General features: G+C 43.2%; 1 protein-coding gene across 1 annotated transcript; it reads left to right on the top strand.

The window, feature by feature from the left end:
- Positions 1-77: 77 nt before the first annotated feature.
- On the top strand, positions 78-26,035 carry otogl (otogelin-like). Its single transcript, XM_076089887.1, has 57 exons — positions 78-150; positions 608-650; positions 982-1,066; positions 1,268-1,346; positions 1,451-1,543; positions 2,550-2,704; positions 4,457-4,578; positions 4,743-4,948; positions 5,496-5,620; positions 5,884-5,990; positions 6,190-6,296; positions 6,409-6,534; positions 6,624-6,732; positions 7,341-7,387; positions 7,474-7,622; positions 7,734-7,860; positions 8,038-8,215; positions 8,290-8,414; positions 8,773-8,982; positions 9,237-9,405; positions 9,542-9,616; positions 9,860-9,903; positions 10,149-10,314; positions 10,919-11,026; positions 11,176-11,314; positions 12,189-12,323; positions 12,479-12,625; positions 12,738-12,857; positions 13,062-13,178; positions 15,329-15,485; positions 15,673-15,699; positions 15,836-16,015; positions 16,098-16,376; positions 16,479-16,596; positions 16,688-16,767; positions 16,879-17,819; positions 18,317-18,494; positions 18,624-18,766; positions 18,847-18,870; positions 18,996-19,088; positions 19,165-19,354; positions 19,623-19,840; positions 20,184-20,325; positions 20,426-20,611; positions 20,743-20,955; positions 21,203-21,307; positions 21,425-21,532; positions 21,684-21,785; positions 21,872-21,976; positions 22,134-22,174; positions 22,283-22,346; positions 22,547-22,725; positions 22,830-22,934; positions 23,009-23,128; positions 23,464-23,509; positions 25,651-25,730; positions 25,835-26,035. The coding sequence occupies exons 1-57, from the start codon at positions 78-80 to the stop codon at positions 26,033-26,035; spliced, it is 7,911 nt and encodes a 2,636-aa protein (XP_075946002.1).
- Positions 26,036-27,485: the final 1,450 nt, after the last annotated feature.

Below are 27,485 nucleotides of genomic sequence, written 5' to 3'. Positions count from 1 at the left end.
CATCTTAAACCCTTTCCTCCCGGGACCATTGAGATGCACCGTTAACGTTTCGACGGAACTTCCTTTCGGACTCTGAAATGAACTTAAAGTGGACAGTGAAACGATTTCTTCTTATGTCGTTTTCAATCTCCCACTTGCTGTTACTTGAGGGTGAGTCTGACAGTTTTACCTTTCTCCAAAAATGTTTATGATAGTCTTCTAATAAAGTTTGCTACACAGATATGAACGTGAACTACATTTAACAACATAGAGGGATATTAATAGGTCTATTCTTTATATTAGTAAGTCACATACACTTGTATTACAAGTTATTTGTTAATATGATTGGTGTAACCATTCTTTCTTTTTATTATATATCAGTGGTCATTTGCTGTTATACATATCATAAAGCATACTGCTCTCCCTTACTGCCCTTTCATGTAGTTGTTTCCTAACATGGCATCTAACTGCTAAATCATTACAAATGACACATTGGTGAATTACTAAAATGTTTCCGATAGGACTCCTCTTGATCTACATTTAACTACATTTCAAAAAAAAATGTTTATAATAAAGAACGGATACATTTCAAAAAAATGTAATGTTAATTGTATAACTTTGTGTTTAGGAGCTCAGAGTCGACTTTCAGTGGCAGAAGGAAGAATACAGAGGTAAATCGTAGGAAGAAATGGAAAAAAACATTCCCTGACATTACTAGTGTGGCCAAAATATAAGTAAAATTGTGTAATAAAAATGTATCTGTATGATATTTCCCAGGTCATTTTCACAATTATATAGCAGACAGTGATTAATGCATTTGCACTTTCTGTTTCTGTCACTAGAGTGTGCGTATGAGTGTGTTTGCGAGTCCACTTGTGTGCGTGTGCGAGGGTTCAGTTAAGAATAGTGTGGAGCCCGAATTCAAGTGGTGTAAAGTGCACTTAAGTCTCCCCTCTGACTGTTTCTTCCCACTAATGTGCATGTTTGTGTGTGTGTGTGCAGAAGGGCTAATGCACTTCGGAGGAAACGGGATCTCCTCGGGGAGGAGGTTGGTACACTACACCTAAGAGAACCAGAGGAGTTCAGGGCACCCACAAGCGCACAACACCCTAACCAGCACAAAGCTGTCTTTGTAAAGAATGAGACACATAAACTTTCTCCCACTCAATCTGACGCAACTTTTAACCTACAGTTACCAACGGTACAGCACTGTGTCACTGATGCTGTTAAAACCTAAGACTTGTTTAAGGAACTACACTAAGTGTTTTTTTTTTTATTGTTTTCCAAGACATACAGACCACTGCTGTCGGAGGGTACTCTGTCACGCAGCATTTTACACAACTACACAGCCAGAGATTCCTCTTCAGGTAAATATGCTGCTTATGAAGCGACCCATTCACAGATGCTTCACACCATCATTACCCAGATAGACTGGGGTAAATGAACTCGAGCTGGTTCGTGTCTTTCCCAGAATATTGTGGCTGCCTCAATGGTGGCTGGTGTCAGGAGGGCGGTGTGTGTGACTGTGCTCAGTTCCAGGCACTGGGAGACCGCTGCCAGATCAGTGAGTAAGACACACAAACACACACAAACAACTACATATCTTCCTTTGGTGTGCGATCAGATTTGTCAGAATATCATCCACATGACAACGTTATTGTGAATTGACAAGCAACATTCCTGGTATGCAACAGACTCGTTGGTTAGCAGGCTTACGCATTTTTAATATCAGCGTACAGTATACAGTTACACACTCATTTAAACAGGAATGTGTATGAGAATGTTTCTGTGTGTGTGCGCATCAGACTCACCAATCATTCAACAAAGGTTAATTACATGCACTCCAGTATTAATTATCAGATTTCCCCACATCGCTCTCTCTCTTTACTCCCTACAGCAGCAGGTATAAAATCACATGCAGTAAGGTAATAGGGTAAGGGCTGAGTGATGAAGGTTCTGGTTTCGATATTCTGAACAGACTCCTTATACAGACTATCAGGAGATCTGAGGTCACAATTATGGTAAAGACATTTTTCTTTTCTCATGTTGGAAACAATATTCAGTAGTTCCTTAAGGACCTGTAACTGAACTGAGGCTGGAAACTAAATAGACTATTAACAAGAAGATAAATACTACACATATTTAGCACAGTCGAGTAAAACATAGTAGCATTAATAACAAGGTTTCTCAAAAAAATCATAAAAGCCTCATTTAAAGACAAATAGTCACGCTTCCCACCTGGAATGCAACATTTTGAAGGTCAGGGATCAGAGCTGATGCCACAGAACACATGTTCTAAAAATGTTCAATATGATTGCGAAATTTTGTTGATTGAATTGTATCTTGTAATTAAATTATGCAGGGAGGGTCTTAGGCATTATCTCGGCATTACCAGCTATGGGGATTTCCTGTAACAAAGGGCTTTTTTTTTTCAAAGAAAATTTGGGTATTCATTTTCCACTGATAAGATTAATGAAGATGATAACTTACCCTTCTTAGTTTGACAAAAAAGGATTTGCGTCACCACATGAAACTGAATGTTTGAACGTCTGAGTGAATTTTCCTCTCAGTACCTAACCAGGGCCAGGATAGAGACGGGATCTGCAGGTCGTGGGGTCAGCACCACTACGAAACGTTTGATGGAATATACTTCTACTTCCCTGGAACCTGCTCTTATATTCTGGCCCAGGACTGCCACTCAGCTGCACCACAGTACACGGTGTGGGTAAGAGCACACAGATCGAAATTACCCACTGAAATATTTAACCAGAATTTAACCTGTATGTAGGTATACGGGGTGGTTTGGCTTTTTTACAATAACCATGTTACAACACCATGTTTATATTCAAACTAAAATAATAATCAAGCTAAAATTCTTCAGCTTAATTTTTTATGTTATATATACTTTAACAAACAGGAGTTAGAGATAAGGGTTATATAACAGTAGGCGGCATGCTAATTAGCAGTTATTGTCAACCCTGTAAAATATGTAATTATCATATTCCTTTGGTTAGTTTTAAATTGTCTGTGTTTGGCATACAGCATATTCTTCTTGACTTATTACATCATTTTACAGTTTAAATTTGGGAACAGAAGACGACACTAGAAGACTACACTAATATGTTGCATTTAAAACTCATATTAAAGGGATAGTTGTGTTTTTTTTGAAGGGTTGTATGAGGTACGTATTCATAGTCAGTGTGTTAACTACTGTAGATGGTGTTCATCGTGCCCACAGTTTGTAGGTACATGAGAGCAAAGCAATATACTGCTGTGGACAGGGGCAGCAACAAAACTCATTTTAGACACCTAAAGGAACAGCCCACTTTAAATAAGTGTTCGCTATGTTTATGATATTTTCACCGCTCTATCTTGCCGCCAGGCAGTCCTTTCCGACAGGGAACTGAATTAAAAGTGAAACCTATCTATGCTCTCTTCAAAGCCCCACAATAGAATTTGACTTCAGTTCCGCCGGAAAATATTATAGATATATAACGACAATTTGAAATGATATTGATTTTGTAATAGGTGGGTCTTTCTTTTAGGTGTCTAAATTACGTTTTGCTGCTGCCCCCATCCACAGCAGTACATTTCTTTGCTCCCATCCTGGCACTCCTGTCTGCTTCTTCAAACTTGACGGTGTGCCTACCGCCATCTACTGTAGGTAATACCCTGACGATAAGCACCTCATACAAACCAACTTCAAAACACCCGAACTACCCCTTTAAAAGCGGACTCTTCCTGACCTTGTTTAAAGGATAAGTCTGGTGATATTCTCTGTTTTTGTTGCCTATAAATCCCACGAAAAGACCAAAACTATCAATAAATCTGTTCTACTAACAACTATTAACAACTACAAAGCCTAATATACAGTAGATCCAAAAACACATTAGTAAGCCACACTGTTGGACTGGGTGACATGTTTCTTTACTGCCATAGAAATGGGCGCTGTAGTTTATTGTTTCCTCCAGTTTGAGTAATATTTGCTGATAACTACAATGCAAAGCTTTTTGAGGACATTTTAAACAGATTAACTATCCGATTAAGTGTTATTTCTGGTATTTTCCTGCCTTTTGTTAACAATAACAAAATAGAGGATTTTACAATTTTTTTCCTTTAAGCTGACAAATAATGCGAATAACGTCAAACCTTTGTAACATTGTTGATTAAGGTATTTCAAAATTAAAGTCTTAAAATGTTTCTAACTCTGTCTATGCCTTGCATCCTCTGTCATACATTGTTTGATAGTTATAATAACATAAGTAAATCAAGTTGTTGCAGCAATTCAGAGGGAATATCACAACAGCTATTTGTTGCAGTTGGTTGCAGCATCATTAACAGACAGGTGACTGTATTTTAGAATGCAAGCTTAGGTTACAGGCCGTGGCTAATCCTTGGTACAGTAATACACATCCATCCCTTTCCCCCTGTGACCCTTTAAAAAAAATTCTCTTTCATCTTTTTCTTGTCTTGTCAGGTCCACAACAGCAGAGTGTGTGACGGAAGTGTGCATTCATGCCCAAGAGCTCTCAGTCTGTTCTTCCCAAATGAGGAGGAGATCCACATCTCTGGATATCAGGTCCACCAGGGAGGCCGCAGGTGTGTGTGTGTGTGTGTGTGTGTGTGTGTGTGTGTGTGTGTGTGTGTGTGTGTGTGTGTGTGTGTGTGTGTAGGTGTTAACTGGGTTATCATTATGAGCATGATTTTCAAAAAGCTTGCATTCTCTTGTCACTCTCTTGACGTGTCTGTCTCTGAAATGTCAGGTTAAGTCTGCCTCAGACTGTTGGCGGTGTGTTTATTGAGCGACTGGCCGATTACCTGCTGGTGAAGAGCGTGTTTGGCTTTTCTTTGGCCTGGGATGGAGGCTCGGGCGTCTACCTGAAGATGAGCGAGGAGCACCAGGGGGGCCCCTGTGGCCTATGTGGAAACTTCAACCATCTTGCTGGCGATGACCTCACCACTCCCCGTGGTAAGACCGGCCTCACCACCCCCCCCACCCGCTTATCCCTTCTCTCAGCACCCACTCACCTCAATTATTATTATTATACACTCCACACTGATTCTGGCCAATTATAGGAGTGGTGGAGGAGCTGGAGAACAGAGTGGAAGGATAGGGGAGAACCGGTAGTTTGGGGTTTAAATGGCTGGAAGGAGCAAGAATTCTTCCTCAGATGACCAGTAATATGAACTGCAGTCCCCTACTTGAGCAGAGAGCTTTCCATTAGAGCGAGGATGAGCTGAGAGAGAAAGAGAGAAAACAACTGGAAAGGCTCCGACTATAAAGCTACAATAGACATGGCACAGTTACAAACACAATTTTATCACATTTCCTCTTAATGCTCAATTTCATTTTTATTTTATTGGACTAATACAATAAACTATATTTTATGTTTAATGTAAATGTGTTTGATGACAATATGGAAAGTGTTGATGTTTGAATAGTGCATCAACTGTACAGTTTCTTTACCCCTTGTATGTGCTTAACAATTGATTTATCTGTTGGCTGTGTGTTTCAGGCATTCGGACAGATGAACCTGCAGTGTTTGCTAACAGCTGGGCAGTGGACCTGCCTCACGAGAGAGCCTGTCCCTCAGTAGACCTTGACTTCAATGGGCCCTGCCACTCTGAGTCAGATACGGATGTAAGAACCACAGACACTTTCTCTCTACTCAGTATTACTATTGGCATACACTCAATTGTATGTCAGCATAGTATACCATGTAAATATTTGTTTAGTTAGCTTTCTCGTGATTCAAAGACAAAACAACTGACATCTCTGTTGATGTTTTAAGAGGATGGTCCCTGTGAGTTAAAAGACTGCAGCAGTGTTTGTTTTGCTGTACCTCTCTGTATATTATATTATGTGCTTTATATTCATACTGTATTTATTGTGAATGTGTGCAGGATGCCATAGAGAAATGCAGCGCACTTCTCTTCTTCCCATTTCTGTCGTGTCATGAAAACATTGACCCAAATCCCTTTGTGGCCAGCTGTGTGTCTGACATTTGTGTGTAAGTCAAAACACTTTGTTGATACATTCAACTTTTTCTTCAGCCTTCAGTCTTTTCTTTGTTGTTATCAGTGTAAGCCCAGATACAGAATAAACCTTCCACCATTAGCTACAGTACAGGCTTCAGTTGTAGAGACTTTTCAAATATAATAAATGTAATTCCCAAAAACAATTCATATGTCGTTTTTTTTCCCTCTTAGATCTGATGACGAGGAAACGTTTTGTCGAGCCTTGGTTGAGTACACCAGAGCCTGCTCACATGTTGGATACCCAGTAAGAGAGTGGAGAGACAGCTTCCCTTCTTGTTGTAAGTTACGGCTGAGGCTCAACGTACATTTTCATTAGGTCAACATGTATTCCATGCTTATGCTCTGTAATCCGCCTTTGTCTGAAACTCAGGTGTTTGTGTTTGTGTGTAGATGATGGCTGCGAGGAGAGTTTTGTCTATAGAGACTGTATCAGTTGTTGTCCACCCACCTGTACATTTGAAAAAGAGTGTCTAGGAACCAACTTGCATTGTCTGGATGGCTGCTACTGCCCTGACGGTATCTAATTATCTACCAATTACTGTTAAATAATGTTAGTTGATTGACCTCTAAACTCACTCTTAACTTTTCAATCCTCTTTTCCACAGGTCTTATCCTGCAAAATGGAACATGTATTGCTGTTTCTCAGTGTCCATGTGTTTACCATGGTGCTTCATATGTACAAGGACATGTGCTTCATCAGGGATGTAGTGTTTGGTAAGTATGGTAGTGTAATCACTCATGAGCATGCATCAGTCCAGCGTCGCGTCATCGCCAAGGCCGCGCCCCCTTTTGCAAGAAATAAACACACTTTCACATAAGGAGAGAAAAGGTAAAATGACGTAAAAAGTAGCGTCATGGCCGGGCCACATTGCCTGCGTGAGCAGCGTGTGACGCTGCCTTGCTGAACTGCTGCGTCAGTGCTGCTGCTGCTGCCAGCCTTTTTTTCTACATAAACTTAGTTTGATTCATTTAATTTCATTATAAATGTTATTTATATTATTTTAGACAGAAAAAGGTTAAGAAGCATGTGCTCATTTGTAAATAATGATAACTTTGAATGATCAACTTTCAATTTATTAGGGTATTGCAAATGCTCAGGTTCAGGCAATGTTGCAAAATGATTATTGACTAGTTTAACAAGAATTAAATGCATACAAACAAAAATTACGATCCAAACACACGTCAAATTACATAGACATCTATAGGATCTCCGGTTTTCTGTCCCCTAAAAAGTGTTTTTTTTGAAGTACCCATGTGTGCCGGTCTGATGTATGTACTATAGCTTTGCCAATGTGCTGTTAACCTACTGTGTGTTCTTTTAGTGTGTGCATGGGAGGAGTGTGGAACTGCACTGAGAACAACTGCACAGGTGAGTTTACGCTTTCAGAACAGGTCAGTTACTGAAGGGGAAACTGTGAATTCAGATAAATTACTGCACCTCTTCTCCCTTCTTAGCCGAGTGTTCGGTGGTAGGTGACGTGTTTGTGACGACATTCGACGGTAGGATGTTTCTCCAGCCGGGGTCGTGTCAGTACGTCCTGGCAAAGAGCCGCAGCAGCAGCAGCAGATTCACCGTCACGCTGCAATATACTACCTGTGCAGAGGTAGCGTGCATGATTACTTGTGTACACACACACACACACACACTCAACAACCATGCAGTTTTCTTTCTACATAGATATAACCGGCCGTCTGTGTGGTCTGTGTGTCTACAGCAGCAGGTGTGTATTCAGTCAGTGACAGTGGTGTTGGATGAAGATGTGAGTCGACAGATCACTTTGACCAGAGAGGGGGAGGTGATAATTGGTGTTAACCCGGTGCCTGTCCTGCCCTATGTTGATGGTAGGAATCACAAAAGCTCTTTGATAAACCACAGGTTTATGTTACATATCAAATAAAGTCAGATTACGCTGAAATAACTCCTCTTAGTAATGTAATAAAAAGATGATTACATCTGCTTTATTTGACAGTGATTTCATCTTTGATCATGGGTTTCGATGTTTGTTTCTGGGTACATAGATGCATTGGAAGTGCAGAAGCTGACCTCCGTGTTTACACAGTTGAAGGCAGGGATTGGTCTGAGGCTGCATTATGATGGTCGAGGGGGGCGGGTCTATCTGCAGCTGGACAGCCAGTGGCGTGGACAGACGCTGGGCCTTTGTGGAATCTTCAATGGAAATCTACGAGATGACTTCCTGTGAGCAAGTACTTCCCAGTTATAGATCAATGTTTAAAATATCACTCTACCTGACTGTGCGTGTGTGTGTGTAGGTCCCCAGCAGGAATGATAGAGGGCACACCTCAGCTTCATGCCAATGCTTGGAAGGTTTCTTCTGCTTGTGTGGCTCCAGTGAACCTGCCCATCATAGACCCATGTGAGATGAACCAGCACAATGGTAATAATGGTATATAGCAAGTAGGTAATACTCACCCATCTTTTAAGTGGTTATGTCTCTAGTCTGATCTTGAGCGTGCAGCTGATAGGTACATGGTTTGTTTACATGACGTAGCGTAGCGCTTGCTGTTAGGAAACGGTGTCACTCTCTCTGCGGCTGAGTTTTCTGCCATTATTATGGATGTTGTAGAATTATTCCTTGTTCCTCTTGACCTAAGTTACATTTTAATTTCAATTAATAAAGGTGATGCGTCATGCGGTGCATGTAGTGTGCACTATGAACGGTATCATCGTTTGTTCAGACTACAATTTGAAATGTGTTGCACGGGGTTGTGTGTTTGTGTGTGTATATGTTCTAGTATTCTATGCATCCCAGTGTGAGGTGCTTCTGGGGAGTGTGTTTGCCCCGTGTCATGGCTACATCAGTCCAAACATCTACCAGCAGCAGTGCCGCTACCAGGCCTGTCGTTGTGGAAGCAGCTGTTTGTGCACAGCACTGGCTCACTACGCTTACCTCTGCTCCAAACACGGAGTCGACGTTAATTTCAGATCACACGTCTCTGAATGTGGTGAGTATTTAACTGGGTTTTATCCATACTGTGTTGTTTTTAAAAATACTTTTAAACGTAGAGCCCAAAATGGTCACAGATTGAAATGTGTGGATTGAGTATTTGTCTTTGTTCAGAATCAGAAAAACTTTATTGTCGTTCAGGGTGATTGATGTCTTTGATGTGGCTCACCCAGTACGAACCTAATTGTGTGTGTGTGTGTGTGTGTGTGTGTGTGTGTGTGTGTGTGTGTGTGTGTGTGTGTGTTTACACAGGAGTGGTGTGTCTTGGAGGCATGCTGTACCACTCTTGTGTGTCGTCTTGTGGGCGTGTCTGTCGTGCACTGTCTAGCACGGAGACGTGTAACCCTGGCGACTGTGCCGAGGGGTGTGGCTGTCCAAACGGCAGTTACCATGACGATGTGCGCCAGCGCTGTGTGCAACTGTAAGACTTCGCCGCCTCATACATCATCCTAATAAAAGTCATCAATTGCTATTTGGCTGGAACACACCTACATGCAAACACCGACAGAGAAAGCCTCGTCCTTAGTTCATGTAATTAGAATTTAGTTTCTCCTCAGGTCTCAGTGTCACTGTTACTCCATGGGTGGTGTGTCACAGCCAGGGGAGGTGACCTTCAGCGCTTCTGGCCCCTGGTGAGTCACAGCTGGCCTTGACCGTCACTGAAAAGTGAAAACTCACTTTGGCTGCTCTGCTGATCGCACACAGTATAACATCCTCACACACTCTATCTGTCTAATACAGCTGAGAAAGCATTAAAGGCTTAAGTGATTGTCAAATGAGACGTAGAGCTCTTAAACTAACCTTGTGTTTGATGACATTACACTCTTTCCTGAACACTCATCTCTTTTTCTCTCCCTTCCTGTCTCCTCCATCAGCCTGTGCAGAAATGGGAAGATGGAGTGTGTGCCAGAGGAAAAAGGTAACCTCTCCGCACTCCCCCCCCCCCTCCCCTCAGTTCCTGCTCTCGTTCTTTCCAACAACAAAGTGCCGTTTCAGGCTGTGTCCCTCTTGCTGAAATCAAGAGCCTTATGTCTGTGGATGTAGCTTGTTTCCCATGACTGGCTGTTGTGTTTGATGTTTAAGGCCACTGGGGCATTGATTTTCTTAAATGTGTGTGTGTGTGGGTGTGTGTGTGTGTGTGTGTGTTTTCATGCGTGTGCGTAGAGCCAGATAGTGTAGAGGTCGGGGAGTGTCCAGAGGGTAAAGTGTACCACAGCTGCAGCGAGCAGAGAGGAGGCGTGGCCTGTGCACCGACCTGCCGTAACCTGATGTTGAACCTCACCTGCCCTCCAAGCACACCATGCATCCCTGGCTGTGTCTGCCCTCCTGGGTAAATACGCATCTGCTGCCTTCCAATATTGTTGTCTATTACAAAGACCATAAAAGTTATTTTTCCAGTTCACTCAGTTCATTTTCAGTTAAACATCTACTTGCAGATTGTGTGAAAAAATGCTTGAGATCAGTGCTTTATTAGAGTGACCATTTCTTTGCTGTAGTCCCTGCTTGCAACTGAGTTGTCATACTAAGATAATGTAACTTTGGCAAAAAAAATCAACAATTTATGGAAGCTAAATGTTGATTATAATGGATTACAAAACACTAAATCAAGTCTCTGCAAGTGGATTTTCATGCTGTAATGAAAGCAACTGAAACCAGTGGCTGCCTGGAAACTAGTCAGTAGTCATCTGTAATCAATGAGCAAAACCACAGGTTTTTACAGCATGTACAGTTGTGTATGCTTGTGTCAGTTTCAAATTGAAAGCCTTCATCAAGGGTAACTTGACCATATTCAGTGGAAGGTTTTCTTATTTACTTTCCACACTTAAATTATAGTAAATCACAGAACTGGGAAATTAACTTACTGTAATGTGGGTTTTAATTAAGGTGTTTGCATGTTCTGTACGTCCTACTTAAGTTATGTTTTACCTGTGAAGGCTGGTGCTGCATCACAGCAAGTGTTACTATCCAGAGAACTGCCCTTGTGCCTGGCTGGGCCTTGAATACCTGCCTGGAGAAACCGTGGAAACACCATGTTACAAATGGTACACACCTTTACTGCACTCCCCATTTGTATTTACCCATGTATGAAGTCATTTCTAACAAACTGTATCCCAGAACATAAAATTGTATAATTCCTAGTACAATGAGTTTCTCTTTACTCTTCTGTTCATCTGCCTGTCCGTCTCCTCAGTGTGTGTCACCGTGGCTATTTTAACTGCAGCTACTCACCGTGTCCAGCTGTTTGTACTGTCTACAGCGACAGACACTACCACACCTTCGATGGCCTCGAGTATGACTACTACTCTGACTGTCAGGTCTACTTGCTGAAAGTGAGTAGCTTCATTGTGTGTGTGGATCTCTATAAGTATAGTGTTACATGTGCAAATAAAAGTGACATAATTGACCTTACAAATTCATAGATTCAGTTTGGGCACTGGAATGCTAATCAGGTGGTGTAAGAATGCTTGTGCTAGACTGTGTCAGAGAAGTGTGTGTGTGTGTGTGTGTGTGTGTGTGTGAGATAGTATGTGTTTAAGTGCAAAGAAGCAGCATCCTCCATGTTTCCTGACCAAGACTGGTTTGGATCAGGGAAAGAACATCCAAGCTTGTTACCTTGAAAGGTTTTTTTAATTAGAGCAGATTAAAGTGTGTGTGTGTGTGTGTGTGTGTGTGTGTGTGTGTGTGTGTGTGTGTGTGTGTGTGTGTGTGTGTGTGTGTGTGTGTGTGTGCGTGCGTGTTTGTGTGTGTTGCTGGGTTTGCACCATGGTAATGCTAGCAGACGATGCTCAAAGCTGTAGCGACACAAAGAGACCAGTGTTCACTTCAAACCCCAGGACTCCTGCGCTCCCAGGGATATAGAATTAGAATTAGCAGAACAGACATTCCAATTCAGACCTAACAGGCTGCCGACCACCGTGCAGACCTGAAAAGAATGGGGAAGCAGGTCAGAGCTGTGTCTTAATTGCCTAGAGGTGCTTCCTCTTCTTCTCACCCCTCATGTATCCAGAATGACACTGGTTCCTGAAAAGGTAGAGTCAAATTTCAAGTTATATTTCTGGTTTCTGCCTGCTGAGGCTAAAGAAAAAGGGAAAGAGTGAACAAACATACAAAAACATTGTGTTGTGTTCTTAGGACGCAGATGAGAGGAGCTGACAAGACTTTCCTCCCTCGCAAGAGTAATATTTTGTCTTTCCCTCTCACCAGAGTTCAGGAGAAACCGAGGTGTCCATTGTTGCTCAAAACAAAGACTGCTATGAGAGCGGCATTGTGTGCATGAAAATACTGGTCATTCACGTGGGACTTACCAAGATCTACTTCACCGACAACTCTGGCAGCCCTGTATGAACTACACCCACACAGTCACGCTCTCTCTTTACCACTTCATTTATATACCTGTGTCTCTTCTTTCCTCTAACAAATATGTAAATGAAATATATCAATACAAATCCAGTGAATTCTGCGAATATCAATTTCCTTTTTTTGTCTTGCCTTAGAGCCCGTCCTCTGTTGTAGGTCGAGGATCAGAGTTTGAGCTTTGGAAAGCCGGCTACTACACTGTGGTTCACTTCTCAAACCAGGACCTGACCATACTCTGGGACCGCAAGACTACTGTTCACATTAGAGCCGGACCTCAGTGGAAGGTCTGGACCAGGAGCAGATTTTACAAAAGATACATACATATATATATATTATAAACTGTTATTATGAAAGGACTCTGAACATATGGCTCAGTGTCTTTTCTTTCTAATTTAGGGCCTTCTCAGTGGGCTGTGTGGAAATTTTGACAGTGTGACAGTGAACGATATGACCACCTCCAGCCACATGGAAGTCAATACTGCACAGACCTTTGGAGATAGCTGGGCCCTGGGACAGGTATGAGTCAGCCCAGCTCCTCCACTCCATTGATTGTCCCCTTACCCTCTTTCTGTCTTTGTGAATCTCCCACCACTCCCTCTTTCACTCCTCTCCAGCTCTCTGTTGCTCCTGTAATTTATGTGTCTCCCTCGAGTCCACTGTGATATTTAAAAGTAATCAGACACTCAATCACCTTCCGTGTGTGTGTTTTGTGTGTTTTAGTGTGAAAGTGACTATGTAGTTGAGCCACCGTGTGAAGGCGACTTAGGCAGACAGCCGTACGCCAAGAGGGAGTGTGCTCTCCTCTACAGCGATGTCTTTGCGCCCTGTCACAACGTGGTGAGTGCCATTGAACTGGTGCACACACATACACACAAACATGGAAAGGTTATCTTGCAGCAGTGGGAGTAAGGGTTGGTGAGGGGTTATGGGAACAACTCCTAACTGATCCCAGTGAATACACTCCAATGCTACACACACAGACAGACACACACACACACTTAAATGTTTTATTACAGTTTTGTATTCCTCTATGTGGCCAGCAGATGGAGCTATGTATATACAGTATGTAAAGGGAACACCTCATAAATACTGTAGCCAAAGATAACATTGGGACACCCAGACTTACTTTACCATAATGGACATGTAAGAACTAACCTTGCATATTTCTTTTACAATTCTTTGTGATGCTTTTAATGTGTTTTCCGCATGATATGATTATTGATGGTTTATATACTTCCCCTCCTAAGTAAGTGCTGTCACAGCACTGGTTTGAGCATTACTCCCTTCTGAATAAGAAACAGACACATCGCACATTAAAACATTGTTTATTTGCGCCTTGTTAATAAAGTAACAGTGAGTAAGTGAATCCTGTAGTATCCCATGGATTTGCATTCAGTTTTTATGACTTAGCCCAGAGACCAAGATCTGCTAATTTAGTGATGTTCAGCACTGCCTTCTATATGCTTGTTATTTGGCACTGTAACCTAGCAATAAAATATGAGCACATTTGTTTGTAGTATAGTGAGAAACATGGCCTTGTTCTTTACTTATCATTCTGAGTGGCAGGGAGGCATCTGCACTGATTAGGCACTTTACCACTTTACGACTGAGGCTAAGGGCCGCCCTTCAATCAGAGGATCGGCGGTTCGATCCCCGGCTCCGGCCCCACTAATCGCATGTTGATGTGTCCTTGAGCAAGACACTTAACCCCAAGAATTGCTCCCATAGCTGTGCCTACGGTGTATAGAATCTGAATTGTAAGTTGATTTAGATAAAAGCGTCTCCTAAATGACTGTAATGTAATGTACCAGGAAGAGTTTGTTTTCTTTTCCTTGGGTCGTTGTAGAAAACACAGTTTCACACAAATAAATAGATCTGAAGGGTAGTAGCTGCTGTGACGCTTTTATTGTATAAGTTCATGGTTAGATGACACATTCAGAGTTTTCCTTTTGCATTCAGACAAGAGAAGTGACTGTCACATTCAGATTTCTTGTCAAAACTGAAGTAAGGGAAGTAACATTTAATGCCAATGAAGTTATCCAAACATACATATTTTAGTGGCTTTGCTGGAGTTTTATCCACATCATAATTGGAGAGAAAAGCACCCATCCATGGAAGTTACTTATAAAGCTTGCTTTCTTAAGAAAAAACGCCTTTTTTCTGGCTTTTCAGAATGTAAGTGTCCTTTTTCTGCAAAGACACATTCAGTTTGTCTGGTTTGTATAATCTGCATGACAGGACATCTTTGGTAGCCGATCTCAAACTTAAACTCATGAACAAGGGAGATGCATGGTCTAACAGAAAGAGTGTAAGAAAAGAAAGAAATTGTACTGTACTAGAGAACACAGTTCAGTCACCCTGCTGTATAGGTATAGGACAATTGACACATGTAAAAACTGATACACTTTACAGTAACTATTGTTGTTTCAATACATTCAGTATTGATGGTAAGATAGGATTCATTCACTGTTCATAACCAGTATAGAAAATAATAAAAGTGTCCGAATTACTCCAGAGAACCTTTTTAATAACGGGACTGTATTAAATTGCAAGCCTGATGCTACACTCAGGTTGCAGCACCCTACCCGAATCAATAGTTGTGCTTCTCACATTCAAAAGGGAAGGTAACAATACATATCAAAGTTTTGATGGGATGAAGTGTGCTGTTTTTGTGCATTGCGGTAGCCCGTGTCAAAAACACAGAGGGCCAGTTAACTGTGCCTTTGGACAGACCAACTCATTGGTGATGCATTGTGTCCGTGTGTCATAGAGCTCATCTGATCCCCTCTGCACCAGAGGTTGACCCACATTCCTTTGTCCTGATATCTCATCACTCCTTCCCTCTCTGAATAATTGAAAACTACTCACCCCCTCAACAGTGTCCCCCAGCGACAGTCGCCTGGTTCATTTTATGATTGTGTGTTTGTTTGTATGTGACTGTGTGTGTTTGTGTATGAGCATGAAAATATGTTGTGCGTACCCTCCAGGTGGATGTGGCCTGGTTCTATAGGAACTGCCTGACAGACACTTGCAATTGTAACCGTGGGGGAGACTGCGAGTGTCTCTGTACGTCCATTGCTGCGTATGCACACAAATGTTGTCAACAGGGGGTCACAATTCACTGGAGATCGCCCTCTGTCTGTCGTGAGTACACACACACACACGCTTATTGTACTTTGGTCAGAGATGTGACCCCTGCTTACCTCTTTGACCCACTTTGCCCAGTCCCTCTTTACAAACACCAATATTCTGCTATTTTTCATCTCATTCACATATTACCTCAAGCTGTTGAAATGTTTCATAACTTCTGAACTGTCTTGCTCTCTTTTAGCCTATGATTGTGAATACTATAATCAAGGTACGTATGAGTGAGGGTTAGTTGTTTTCAGAGAGCTATTTTGTTTGATTGTCATTTCCAAACCTTACACACTCTGATTCCCTGCTAGATTGTCACTACACCTATTTCCTCTCTCTTTCTCTCGCTTCCCCCGTAGAGCTAGGTGATGGCCCATTTTCCTTGGTGAGTGTTGTTTATAATGACACCATGTTTGGAGTGAATCGTAGCAGCAGCTCAGTGTTTCCTCTGGTGAGAGAGAGACCAGGACAGTTGCCTGCCCCAGGCTTACTGTTCAACTTCATGATCACAGAAGGCTTGCAGAAGGACAGAACATCTCGTGAGCGTCCACATTCACACAATTACACGCTACTACTCTTTGTTTTTTGGGTGAATTAACCTCTATACGCTTATTTTCACAGGTGTCCCTGTGGTGTCACTTGAGTCTGCGGAGAGGCCAAACTATTTCCTTGTCGTGTCAGGAAACAGCCGTCTTCAGTTGGAGCTCTGGAGTCGAGGGCCAGAGTTCAGTCACAGGGCAACCTTTATCCAGCACCAGGGGCTGTTTCTGCCAGGTCACACCTCGTTCGAGCTTGTCGGCCAACCTGGCATCTTTCTGACACTGACACGTACTGCTGCACGAGCTCAGAGATACGACTCCACAGCGGGCTTCAAAGCCAGCAGCAGCTTCACACTGGAGGGTCAGAAACGCATGCATGTACCCAACAGACATACACATGCGTGTTTACATAAACACCAAAACGAACTAATCACGTGTTTTTCCTCTCCTCTTCCTCTGGCAGAGAGTAACTTTGTGATACCTTACCGTATGATGTGTGAGTGGCGCTACCAGGCCTGTGCTAGCCCTTGTGTCCACACGTGCAGTGACCCAGCTGCCACCCGCTGCCAGTTCCTGCCTCCGTAAGAGGCTTGGTTTATTAAAAGCACACATTATATAACCAACATTATCAATGCTTAGCTCAGGTGCTGAAATAGTTTGCATATGTTGCAGTGTGGAAGGCTGCTTCCCACGTTGTCCCAAGAACATGGTCCTTGATGAAGTCACCAGAAGATGTGTCTATGCAGAAGACTGTGAGTACAGCGGATGAGGGTTTTGCCATAGAGCAGTTAAGGTTTTCTGATGCATTTTATTTTTTTAAATCAATACAAAATATGTACTTCAATATTAATCGTTTCTACCAGGTGTGTCCCTTCCCCCAACTCCGACACCCTTTGCATATGTGACGCGGTCCAACAGAACTACTGCAGCACCATCAACAACTACAACTGCTACGACGACTACTACTACTACTGCTACCACAAGGCCAAGAACCACAACCACCACTATGACCACTACCACAACCACCACTGCCACTACCAGAGCAACGACTACCTCCTCCACTACCGTCAGGCCCACAACAACCACCACAACTCCCACTACTTCCAGTACGACATCAGCCACTGAGCGTGTCACCACTCCGCTGACCCTGTCTCCATCGACATCTCCTCCTGCTCCTCCCACCACTATTGTTTCTACCACTCTCACTCCCTCAACCCGGCCAGAGACAACCACTCTCAGCACGTCTGAGATGACCCCCACTCAAACTACGGTAACCACAGGGGTAACCACAACCAGCACCACAGCAACTCCCTCCATCGCACCCACTGAGGCTACTACAGTCACCACGACTGCTTCTGCTCAATCCCCTACTACTCTTTCTTCCACCACCTTGCCCTCCACTCCTACCTCAACCAGCGTTACCGCACCATTGATACCATCGACACCATTGACACCATCGCCAACATCCCCAGTAACTTCCACTCCACCTCCTCTAACCTCCCCTTCCACACAGCCACCACCCACCGCAGCAGTCACAACTGCCGCCACTTCTGTCCCTGAAACCACCACCGAAACGTCGGCCACTCCTCAGCCTCCACCTGTGGACACAACCATCACGATTGAGACCACTACCCCAACAGATGCCTCAACAGCTATTGTGACAACCACAGCACCATTTCCTACAACCATCGAGCCCACCACTGAGCCGTTATCCACGGAAATAATCACAAGTCCTGACACGTCTTCTGTAACAGAGGAAGCATCAACCACACATCCTCTCCTCTTGCCCACTACCCCCTGCACAGTAAGTGCTATACTTGCACACAAACACATTGAAAATGCATTTGTGTATTAAAATTGATGGGACAGTTAATTTACGTAATTGATGACTTTCATTAATTGCTTTACTTACAGTGGTTTCAAGTGATTATGTCGGTATCTAAAGGCGTTTTTCACAGCAGACATTTTGACTTGTCTTAGTAGGAAAGGCACAAGTGTCAGAAATAACATTAAGGATGGCTCTGTTCTGGTTAATGTTGAGTGTCCCAGTTAGTAATGACAGTGTGACAGTGAGCCAGCATGAACAATATCAGCACCTTGAAACTGAAGCAGTTAGATTAAATTCAGACATCAATCATTTTAATGACGACTGTGCATTTCTTCAGAGAAAAAGGGCTTTTTACTTTTAGAGGTATTAGTATAAACATTACACTGTGCACTCCTTCTGCAGATGGCTATGAAGGAGTGCTGAGACATGTAAACATGCTTTGTAAAACAAAATGTGTGTTGTTGTCCCCACAGCCTCCGTACTCCTACCGCATTGATGAGTGTGTTGAGTTCATCTGTTTCAATGGGGAGCTGCTGCTTCACAACTCCTCTCTACACTGTCGCTACAACACCACTCAGCCCCAGTGCAGTCTGCTGGGCCTGCCCATCCTCATCAACACAGACGCCTGCTGTCCACTGTGGCAGTGCCCCTGTAAATTTGGTTTATGTTAAAAAACTGATTTGCCCTGTGATTCAGCAATAGGCAGCGGTAGTGATTAGAATCCATTGTTTACGGCAATGATCCATGTTGGATTGTACTGACACAATTTGCTTTTGCCAGGTCGCTGCACTGTGATGTCAGACCTGCGTGTCATCACGTTTGACGGCAACAATGTGGCCTTGTATGATAACGGCTCCTACATCCTGGTTAACCTGCCCACAGAGAGTATTATTGGCACCGTGGAGAAATGTCCTACCAGCCAGGTAATGCCCAGAATAAAATATGTATTGCATCATAAAACATCTTAGAACTATTTTGTGAAATGTTTTTTTTTTTTTTGTAGAGTGTAAACTCCATCAGACGAACTGTGAGTACATTCTCTTCTCCCCCTATCATCCAATACACTTGTGTTTGCATTGAAAGCAAAAGCTGTTATTCAATCAATAGATATTATCTTGTATCATGACATTCTCTTATTTCACTCCCCTCCAGAGTCCTACAGGTGGAACATCTGGTCTGTGTTTTAGGAAGCTGAACATTACTACCTCCTCCTACAGAATAATTATCAACCGACTAGATCGCAAGGTGAGTCTCCTAATCAAATGTACTGCCAAGAGTTCAACTTATCCCGCGTAAATAATGTCTGCCCGTCTGTCTCTAGGTGACAGTGAACTACAGACCTGCTAGACTTCCATTCTCCCTTCACTCTCTTTATGTGGAAGACACAGGCAGCATGTACCTGATCCACACACCTGGCGGGGTCAGCATACAATGGTATCACAGCACTGGCATCTTGGTGCTGCAGTACATTGCTCCTCATAATGCATCTGTGCCCACTCAAGGCCTTTGTGGTGAGTCCACACAAACACATCAGCTTTCACTACATCAGCAGCGGCCTCATTTATCTAAGTGCCTGCTATCAGCACCTAAAGGCTTAATGTCCAAGCAGCAGCATCACTTTGACTTGATTCATTATTGGATATGACAATTTGAGATGTTGAGAGCCATTTGGTTTAATTAACCACACACACATTATCTCACTATTCACTGAAAAAGCAGCAATATATCTCTCACACACACACACACTTAAACCAAACATATGTCTGCACATTATGTCAGGTTGTTGTGATGGGAACCCAGAAGATGACCTGAAGCTGCCCAATGGTACAGTGGTCCGAGAGGTGGGAGACATGATGCTCTTCCTTCAGGCTTGGAGAGTCCACACAACCGAGGAAACAGAACACGCACGCAGAGTCGGAGACAACTGCACCATCGGGGACTGCTCCACATGCCTCTCCATGCTCCACCAGAGAGCCTTCATGCCATGCCACAGCAAGGTAGCTACAGTATACACGCAGCATTTTACGAGGTTGATCGTGTTTAGTTACTTTGCCGTGACTCCAGTATATGGATTGATTGACGAGCCAATAAAGAGAAAATCAGTCTGCCAAACATTCTCTGGTTCCAGCGTTTTAAATTTGAGGATTTTTCTCTATTTCATATCAGTGTGAATTTAATGTCTTTGGGTTTTGAACTGTTGGGCGGATAAAACAAGCTATTTGACAACGTCACTGAAGGAAATTTTCATTGCCCTCTCATAACATTTTAAAGACTAATTGTGTGTAAAAATTATTATTTCTTAAGGCCCTTCCTAACTTTGGCCTGGTTGTGTGTTTTCAGGTTCCTCCAGAGCAGTTCTGTGACATCATGTGGGCGGGGGACCTGCACTACAAGGATCACCAGTGTGACTTTCTGGCGGCGTACGTGGCGGTCTGCTACACACATCAAGTCTGCATCAGCTGGAGACGACACAACTTCTGCCGTAAGGAGACACAGGCTAAGAAATAACAAACACAAATGCAGATGAACTTATCCTTGGCTCTCATTTGCTCATGCATTGATAAGTGCCTGTCATCCTGTAGCATTGCGGTGCCCTCTTGGTAAGGAATATCAGCCATGTGTGAGCACCTGCGCCAGCCGCACCTGTCTGAACAGAGAGTACTACGAGGAAACCACCTGCTCCTTCATCAGAGAGGAGTGTGTGTGCCGCGGTGGAACCATTCTGCACCGCGCTGACTCCCCTTACTGTGTTACTGAGGATCGCTGTGGTGAGTGACAGAGTAATTACATGCCTTTCGTGATGAAAATGGAACTGTCAGAGAGTCTGAATTCATTTTGGACTGTATATTACTCCTAGACTCACATACAGTGTGTATTTACTTGGCTTTGATGTATCCAGTGTGCACAGATAATGAGGGTAACCCCCGGGCCCCTGGCGAGGTGTGGAATGGCTCCGCCCGCGGCTGTTGTCTGTACAAGTGTATGGAGAATGGCTCTGTGGTGGCTGTCGAGCCAGACTGCAACTCTGTCCCTATACCGCTGTGTGAGAGGGAGGGAGAGTATGTACTGGATGTGTTGGAAGAAGGAGCCTGCTGCCCAAAGAAGATCTGTGGTGAGCAGAGCATCTGATCCAAGTACAAACTTCTGGAGATTGCATTTGAGAGATGGTGGTTTAATCTTTTCCCTTGGTTCTGCCCTTAAGTCTCACCCTTTATAGTACTATGATATTACTGGTGACGGTTCACCTATTCTAGCTAACCAGTATCCCCAAATACTTCTAATGTCAGAGACCAAAAATCACAACATATATGACCCATTCAATTATTTTTTTCTCCTCGTCTTTTTTTGCTCCTTGTCAGAGTGCAACATGACCATCTGTGACAGCGAAGCTCCACCTTGTGATAATGAGAACAGGCTAGTGATTGGTTACAGTGCGCTGTCCTGCTGCCCCGAGTACAGATGTGGTGAAAACAAACTTTTAATTGCTCCACTTTTGACTGCAAAGTTTTGAGACATGTTGTAAACTCATTTTTCAATGGGATATTTGGCCTAAACACTTTGCTGTGACTGGTCTTTCTCAGAGTGTGACCCCATGGCATGCCCTCCTGTGTCTGCCCCCAACTGCAGGGAAGATCAGTTCCTAGTGGAGGTCAGGGGGGCAAAATCCTGCTGCTACTCTTACCTTTGTGGTAAGTTTTAATTGTGGTTCACAGGTCAGTCTAAAACGGAAATCTGAAGTCTTTGGCAGGAGGTTGGCCATCTGCTTTGTCTCAATCTTTGGCACCTCCATCAATTACAGCAACAAAACTGAATTTGTTTTTTGTTTTTTTGTCTGAGCAGTGTGTGAGTCATGTATTGAACCCATTCCAAGTTGTTCACATGGAGAAATTCTGGCTGTGGATCTAAACACAACCAACAGCTGCTGTCCACAGTACTATTGTGGTAAGTGTGTGAGTGTGTTTTTATATGTGGCTTTTTTGTGTCTGTGTTTTCAAAGTCAAGCTTGTACTTTCTCCCATGTGTTGCAGTGTGTGATGTCAACCTGTGCCCTGAATCACCTGTAACCTGTGCACCTGGTCTGTCTTTGGTTCAAACCGCTGTCCCTGGGCAATGCTGCCTGCAGCACCACTGCGGTACACACTCAAAAACACTCACCTACATATGTATACATCCTATTTGTTGCTGGTGGGTGTTGAGGTGATCATTGGATTAAGACGTTGTCATGCCTGTCACGTATTTGCATAAACTTTACGCCGCCTCTTTCTTTAACTTTCTGTCTGTCACTCCCAGAATGCCAATGTGAGGACAACTCTCCCCCCATCTGTCAGGTGGTAAGTTAGTAAAAAGCTGCATCCCATGTCCCTGTCTAATCAGGTCTTTGCTTGAAGGAAGAAAAAGTGAGCAAATTCAGTCAAGTCAGCACTCTGTTTTTCTCTCAGGGGGAAGTCCTGGTCGAGGTTCAAGACAGTAGCACCAACTGTGGCTGTCTTCAGCATGCATGCCGTACGTGTAACGCAAGCGATGAAAGCACACACACCTGACACTAGTGTGATGATTGACATGCTGTAGACATAGTTTCATCTACTGCCTCACACTGCTCAATTTCCAGGCTCCCTTCATCTTAACCATGACAAAAGATTTTTATTTGTCACTTATGGTAGGGTATGATTATTTATCCTATGTTTTTTTGTGTGCGTGTACAGAGAAAGCAGAGGTGTGTCTTTTCCAAGGGGTAACAGTGCTGGGCCCAGGCCAGTCTCTGGTTCAGTACTTTGAAGGAGAGATGTGTTACGCTGTTCACTGCCTGCATCACAAAGATCCAGATTCTGGCTTCTACGCCATGGACATTTCCTCCGTCAACTGCTCCAAAAAATGTGGGCCTGTATGTTTCCACATTTACAACATTTCGCACATGCCTCGTCTACTTCTCTTCCCTTCTGTGTCTTGTACTCATTTTTCATTCCTGCATTCGGCTGATCTTTTTAGCACCAGGTGTACGTAACGTCCACGGACCCTCAGGTGTGCTGCGGCTCCTGTAAAAATGTCTCCTGTACTTTCAACAATGAAAACGGGACAGCAGAGCTTTTTGCTGTAAGAACAAATACATCCACATGTGCTCAATGCTCCACTTTTTTGAGCAGTGCTGATTCTGATTGTGTGTGCAGGCAGGGAGTTCCTGGGTGGAGAACTGTACACGTTACGACTGCATGGAAACAGCAGTGGGTGCAGTGATACTTGCCTCTGGGGTGATTTGTCCGCCTTTCAATGAAACAGAGTGTATTCAGGTCAGGACCTCGAAATGTACTATATAAATGAATTTAAGGTTAAACTCTTGAAGCCACTTGTTTTTTTGCATTCAGTTTCAGGTAGAACCGGTCTAATGCACAATTATAGTTGTTAAAATGGATGCCGTATAATACAGATTCATTCCCTGCTCACAGCCATTTTGTATTGATGGAGCAGTTGGCAAATATTTTTATATCAACTTTTAACTGTCAATTATGACTGGAGGCTAGTTGATAAGTGCACCCGTGTTATGTATTAAAATGTTTATTTTTGACTCTTTAAATTGTTTTTCCCATCATGAACTCTGGTTTCTCATCTTACTCTCGTCCTACAGTATGGCGGTGTGGTTCAGAGCTATGTGGACGGTTGCTGCAGGACATGTGAGTCTCCAAATTTATTTGATGCTGCTGGTAATGCTTTGAGCTGTCAAAGTGGTGAGCGCCTTGTTGCCTGGCAGTGGTTGGGCTTTTTGGCTGAGTGGTTGGGGGTGGCCTGTTGTAGAGGGTGGAGATAAAGCCATTTGTTGGCCTTTCACTACATTTCCCACAATCCCTCGCTTTCCCAGTTTGCTCCCCTTCTGTTGACACAAGAGCCAGCAGAGCTTAGACAAAAGCAATATTTGGTGGAAATGATCAATACATTTAATAGGCTGATGAAATACGACAACATTGAATAGAATTACTAAGGCAATATACAACTTCCTGAACTTGTGCTTTCAAGATGATGTCGTGTGAACTGTTCTTCATGTCTACTTTACAAAATGATATTAAGTAATGAGACATTTCTTAATTGTTTGGATTAAAGCTTTAATAAACATGCAGTGGTGACATTTTTCTCTCCTCTGTGGATTCGGCAATGCAGCCTCCCCCGCTTGCCTGCTTTTGCAGCGACCTTGCAGTTTGGCCAATAAGGTTTCTCCACGGTGAGCGTTTTACCAATGAGGATGCGAGATGGTGCAGGGGTTTGAGTTCGCCCTGCTGAGCTGCTCTTTGTAGTACATCAAATGACTGAGTTCCTTGGCTGGCTGCCCGGAGTGGCCCAAAAAAGAAATAAAATCCATGTGCATGCCAGCTGCACTGATTTGCTCCTCTGTGTGTTTGTGTGTTACGCTGTACTGTGTTTTTGTGAACCAAACGTAACCTTGTGTGTGCTCTCATGACATTCTTTGAACCCGGCGGCTGCGATCCTGACGATGCTCCCAGGTTCTGGAGTGGGTCTTTTACCGTTTACCGTTAATCCCGTAACCCCCACTGGTAGTACTAACTGTGACACAGGTACCACCACTTTGCACTGTCCCACTCACAATGATTATTTGGCATCCTGGCACTCAGTGACTCATTCACCTGCAATTTCAAGCTTTGTGTGAATGTGAGTCTATTGTCTAATTTATTGTCTTGTCTTTTCATTTTCTTCCTCTCACTGGTTAACCCCCAAAACACACGACAACATGAGCTAAGGCTGCACGATTATACCATCATGATAATCACGACTATTTTTTAACAAAATTGAGGTCACGATTATACAACACGATTATTGGTTTTAGAGACAACATATTTTTATTGCACTTTCACATGCTGTGCTTTATTTATGCTAATGTTCGAACATTTGCATGAAATTAGGTTGTTCTTTAACTGAATTCAGTGCATTTCTGTTTTGCCCATCTGCTCTCTGTTTTATAATAGAACAGAGAGCAGACATGCAAAACATGTAATACACAGTATATGACTCTTTTAGACTGCAGCAGTAACGTTTCGTTTTTCAAAGGCTGCTTTTTTGTTAGGGTGCGTGTGTAGCGGCATGACCGCTCGACAAAAGTGAAGCCAAAACCTCTCGATCGCCATCTGGCTGTTGGTTTAGGAAGCGCTTCATTTGATGAGCTACGATTTATATTCGATTAATTGTGCAGCCATAACATGAACAACATCTAACCTTGCATTAATCGAATTAATAGTGCCAAACTATCCATCAGACAATATGCAATGTTTACTATAAGAGAGAAGGCTTTATTAAATCAAAGTGTTAACATCAGTTGTGAAACTAAATAAGCTCCAGTGTTACACATTCTGAAGCTGAAGCTCATTTACTCTTTTCCTACATTCCAGCTCTACACATAATCCTTTTGACCAGCTTTGATTGGCTTAGAAGTAAGGTTAAGTTTAGGGCGGTAGCCAATAAGAGAAACCAATCTCTGCTGTGAGGAGTGTGGCCCTCCCGTCACCCAACTGTCAATCAAAGCAAGCTCCTACTGCTGGGCAACAAAAAACACCTGCTCAATAGGCCTCTCGGGTTTGTGTGAGTGACAGATCTCTGCAGTAAAACGATCAGAGAGTTTGTGTGTGAGCATACGTTTACCATTTTGTGTGTGTGTGTGTGTGTGTGTGTGTGTGTGTGTGTGTGTGTGTGTGAGTGCATTTATGTATGAACTTGCATCTTAATGTTTTTTGCTTTGCACGTCAATTCTTTTTTATTTCTGAGTGTTACTCTGTGTATGCGTCTTATTTCTGTGTGAACGTGTGTGTAGGTAAAGAGGATGGTAAGACTTGCAAACGTGTGGCCATTCGAACTACCATTAGAAAAGATGACTGCAGGAGCAACGCACCGGTGAGAAAATAGAGACATGCTAACTAAATTATCATTATTATATTATTTAAAAGAAATAAAATAAAAAACTCCTCCTGTCATCATCCTGTCCCCTCCTCTTACAGGTAACAGTCTATTCTTGTGATGGAAAATGCCCGTCTGCCACCATATTCAACTTTAACATCAACAGTCACGCCCGGTTCTGTAAGTGCTGCCGCGAGAGTGGACTGCAAACCCGCTCCGTCACACTTTACTGCTCTCGCAATGCCACAGTCGTGGAGTACAATTTTCAAGAGCCTCTGGACTGTTCCTGCCAGTGGAACTAAAAAATAGAGTCCAGGCAGAAAAATGAATGAGAGCATAACAAATGAAGAGAATGCATGAATAGGGGGATGAATTAGATTTTTACAGTACCGATGAACGAGCGTGAAAACCAGCCATGTTTCATTGTATTTGGTATATAAGTACACTTTACAACTCTGAGTCGTAGTTAAAAGATATTGAAAATAACTGAAGTAAGATTGAGATGGTTTTCAAGTAGTTTTGTCTGCACATTAGTCTTTATTTTCTTGAAGAGCTGCTGTGCCATCCCAGTCAGCTATCTAGTGCTTTCGGATGGTGGTGCTGCGATGCCATTAGCTTCTTTTCCTACTGTATATTAACAATTGATATTATGTTGACACAGAAGTTGTTGCATTTTTCATATCCGCTGTCGGGTTCAAATACTGTACATGCTTTACATTTAGCCTTTGTAGAAATGAGTGTTGTGTGCAAAGATTTTTTCCTTAGAAAAGTGTATTGTGACCTTAGGGCTTTTGTAGTTTCTGTATTTTGTAGTAGGGAAATAAAAGATTTAACAGGTGACTTTGTCTGAATTATTGCAAGACTGGCTGACCTCCTGACCTGCAGTGTGTCCTTTTCAAACTCAAATCTCATTAAACGCACACTCTCATCCTGATTCAGCATTTGTAGTGCTGACATGTGTTTGTGCTTCTCCTCTCAGAGATGATTGCTGTGTGGGAGTCACCTCTTCATAACAGAACCCCCTCAGTAGACTCAGCTCACTGTGTGTCAATCACTTCTCCCTTTCACATTCCTGTCATTCCACACGGGCCAGCTCTCCTACCACACTCCACATCCGAGCCAAACCATTCTCCCCGCTGCACTTTGTTATGAACAGTTTGGAGCCCGTGCTTATTTTAGAGGTTAAGAAAACAAAATCTTAGACCTGTCTGCTGTGACTGACTTGCTGACTGTCGGTCAATCCAGAAGCATGAAGCTGGTGGCTTTGCCAGCTAAGCACATCTCAATTTACCACACAGCCACATCTCCACACCACATCTCTCTTACCCCTCTCCCTTCCCCTCAGAACGCCCCACATGCCCAGCCTCCCCACCTCTCCTCTCCTCAGGAGCCCAGCTCTGGAGTGGCCATGTGCCCGTGGTTACCATGGTGAACTGCTCTTATCCCAACAAAGAGCCAGAACAAATTGGGCTGAACTCATACATCCTCTCTCTCTCTCTCTCTCTCTCTCTCTCTCTCTCTCTCTCTCTCTCTCTCTCTCTCTCTCTCTCTCTCTCTATCCATACTCACCCAAAGACCGTCTCCTACTTCACTAGAGGGTCTGCTTCTCGGAGGAAACAGCCGTTGAACTCTGACTTTGAGTGCGCGCTAAATTCAAAGTGCAGGCTCTGCGTAAAACTGAAGTAAAAGCAAGTCGAGATTTCCACATGATTTAAGAAAGCTATGAATATATAATCCACGACTTGTCAACTC

The sequence above is a fragment of the Anarhichas minor genome, unplaced genomic scaffold, assembly GCF_050575085.1.
Source record: "Anarhichas minor isolate MPS153535 unplaced genomic scaffold, ASM5057508v1 ptg000011l, whole genome shotgun sequence".
Taxonomy (NCBI): Eukaryota; Metazoa; Chordata; class Actinopteri; order Perciformes; family Anarhichadidae; genus Anarhichas; species Anarhichas minor.
The sequence above is the reverse complement of the archived record's forward strand: the minus strand, read 5'-3'. Positions and strand labels throughout refer to the sequence as shown.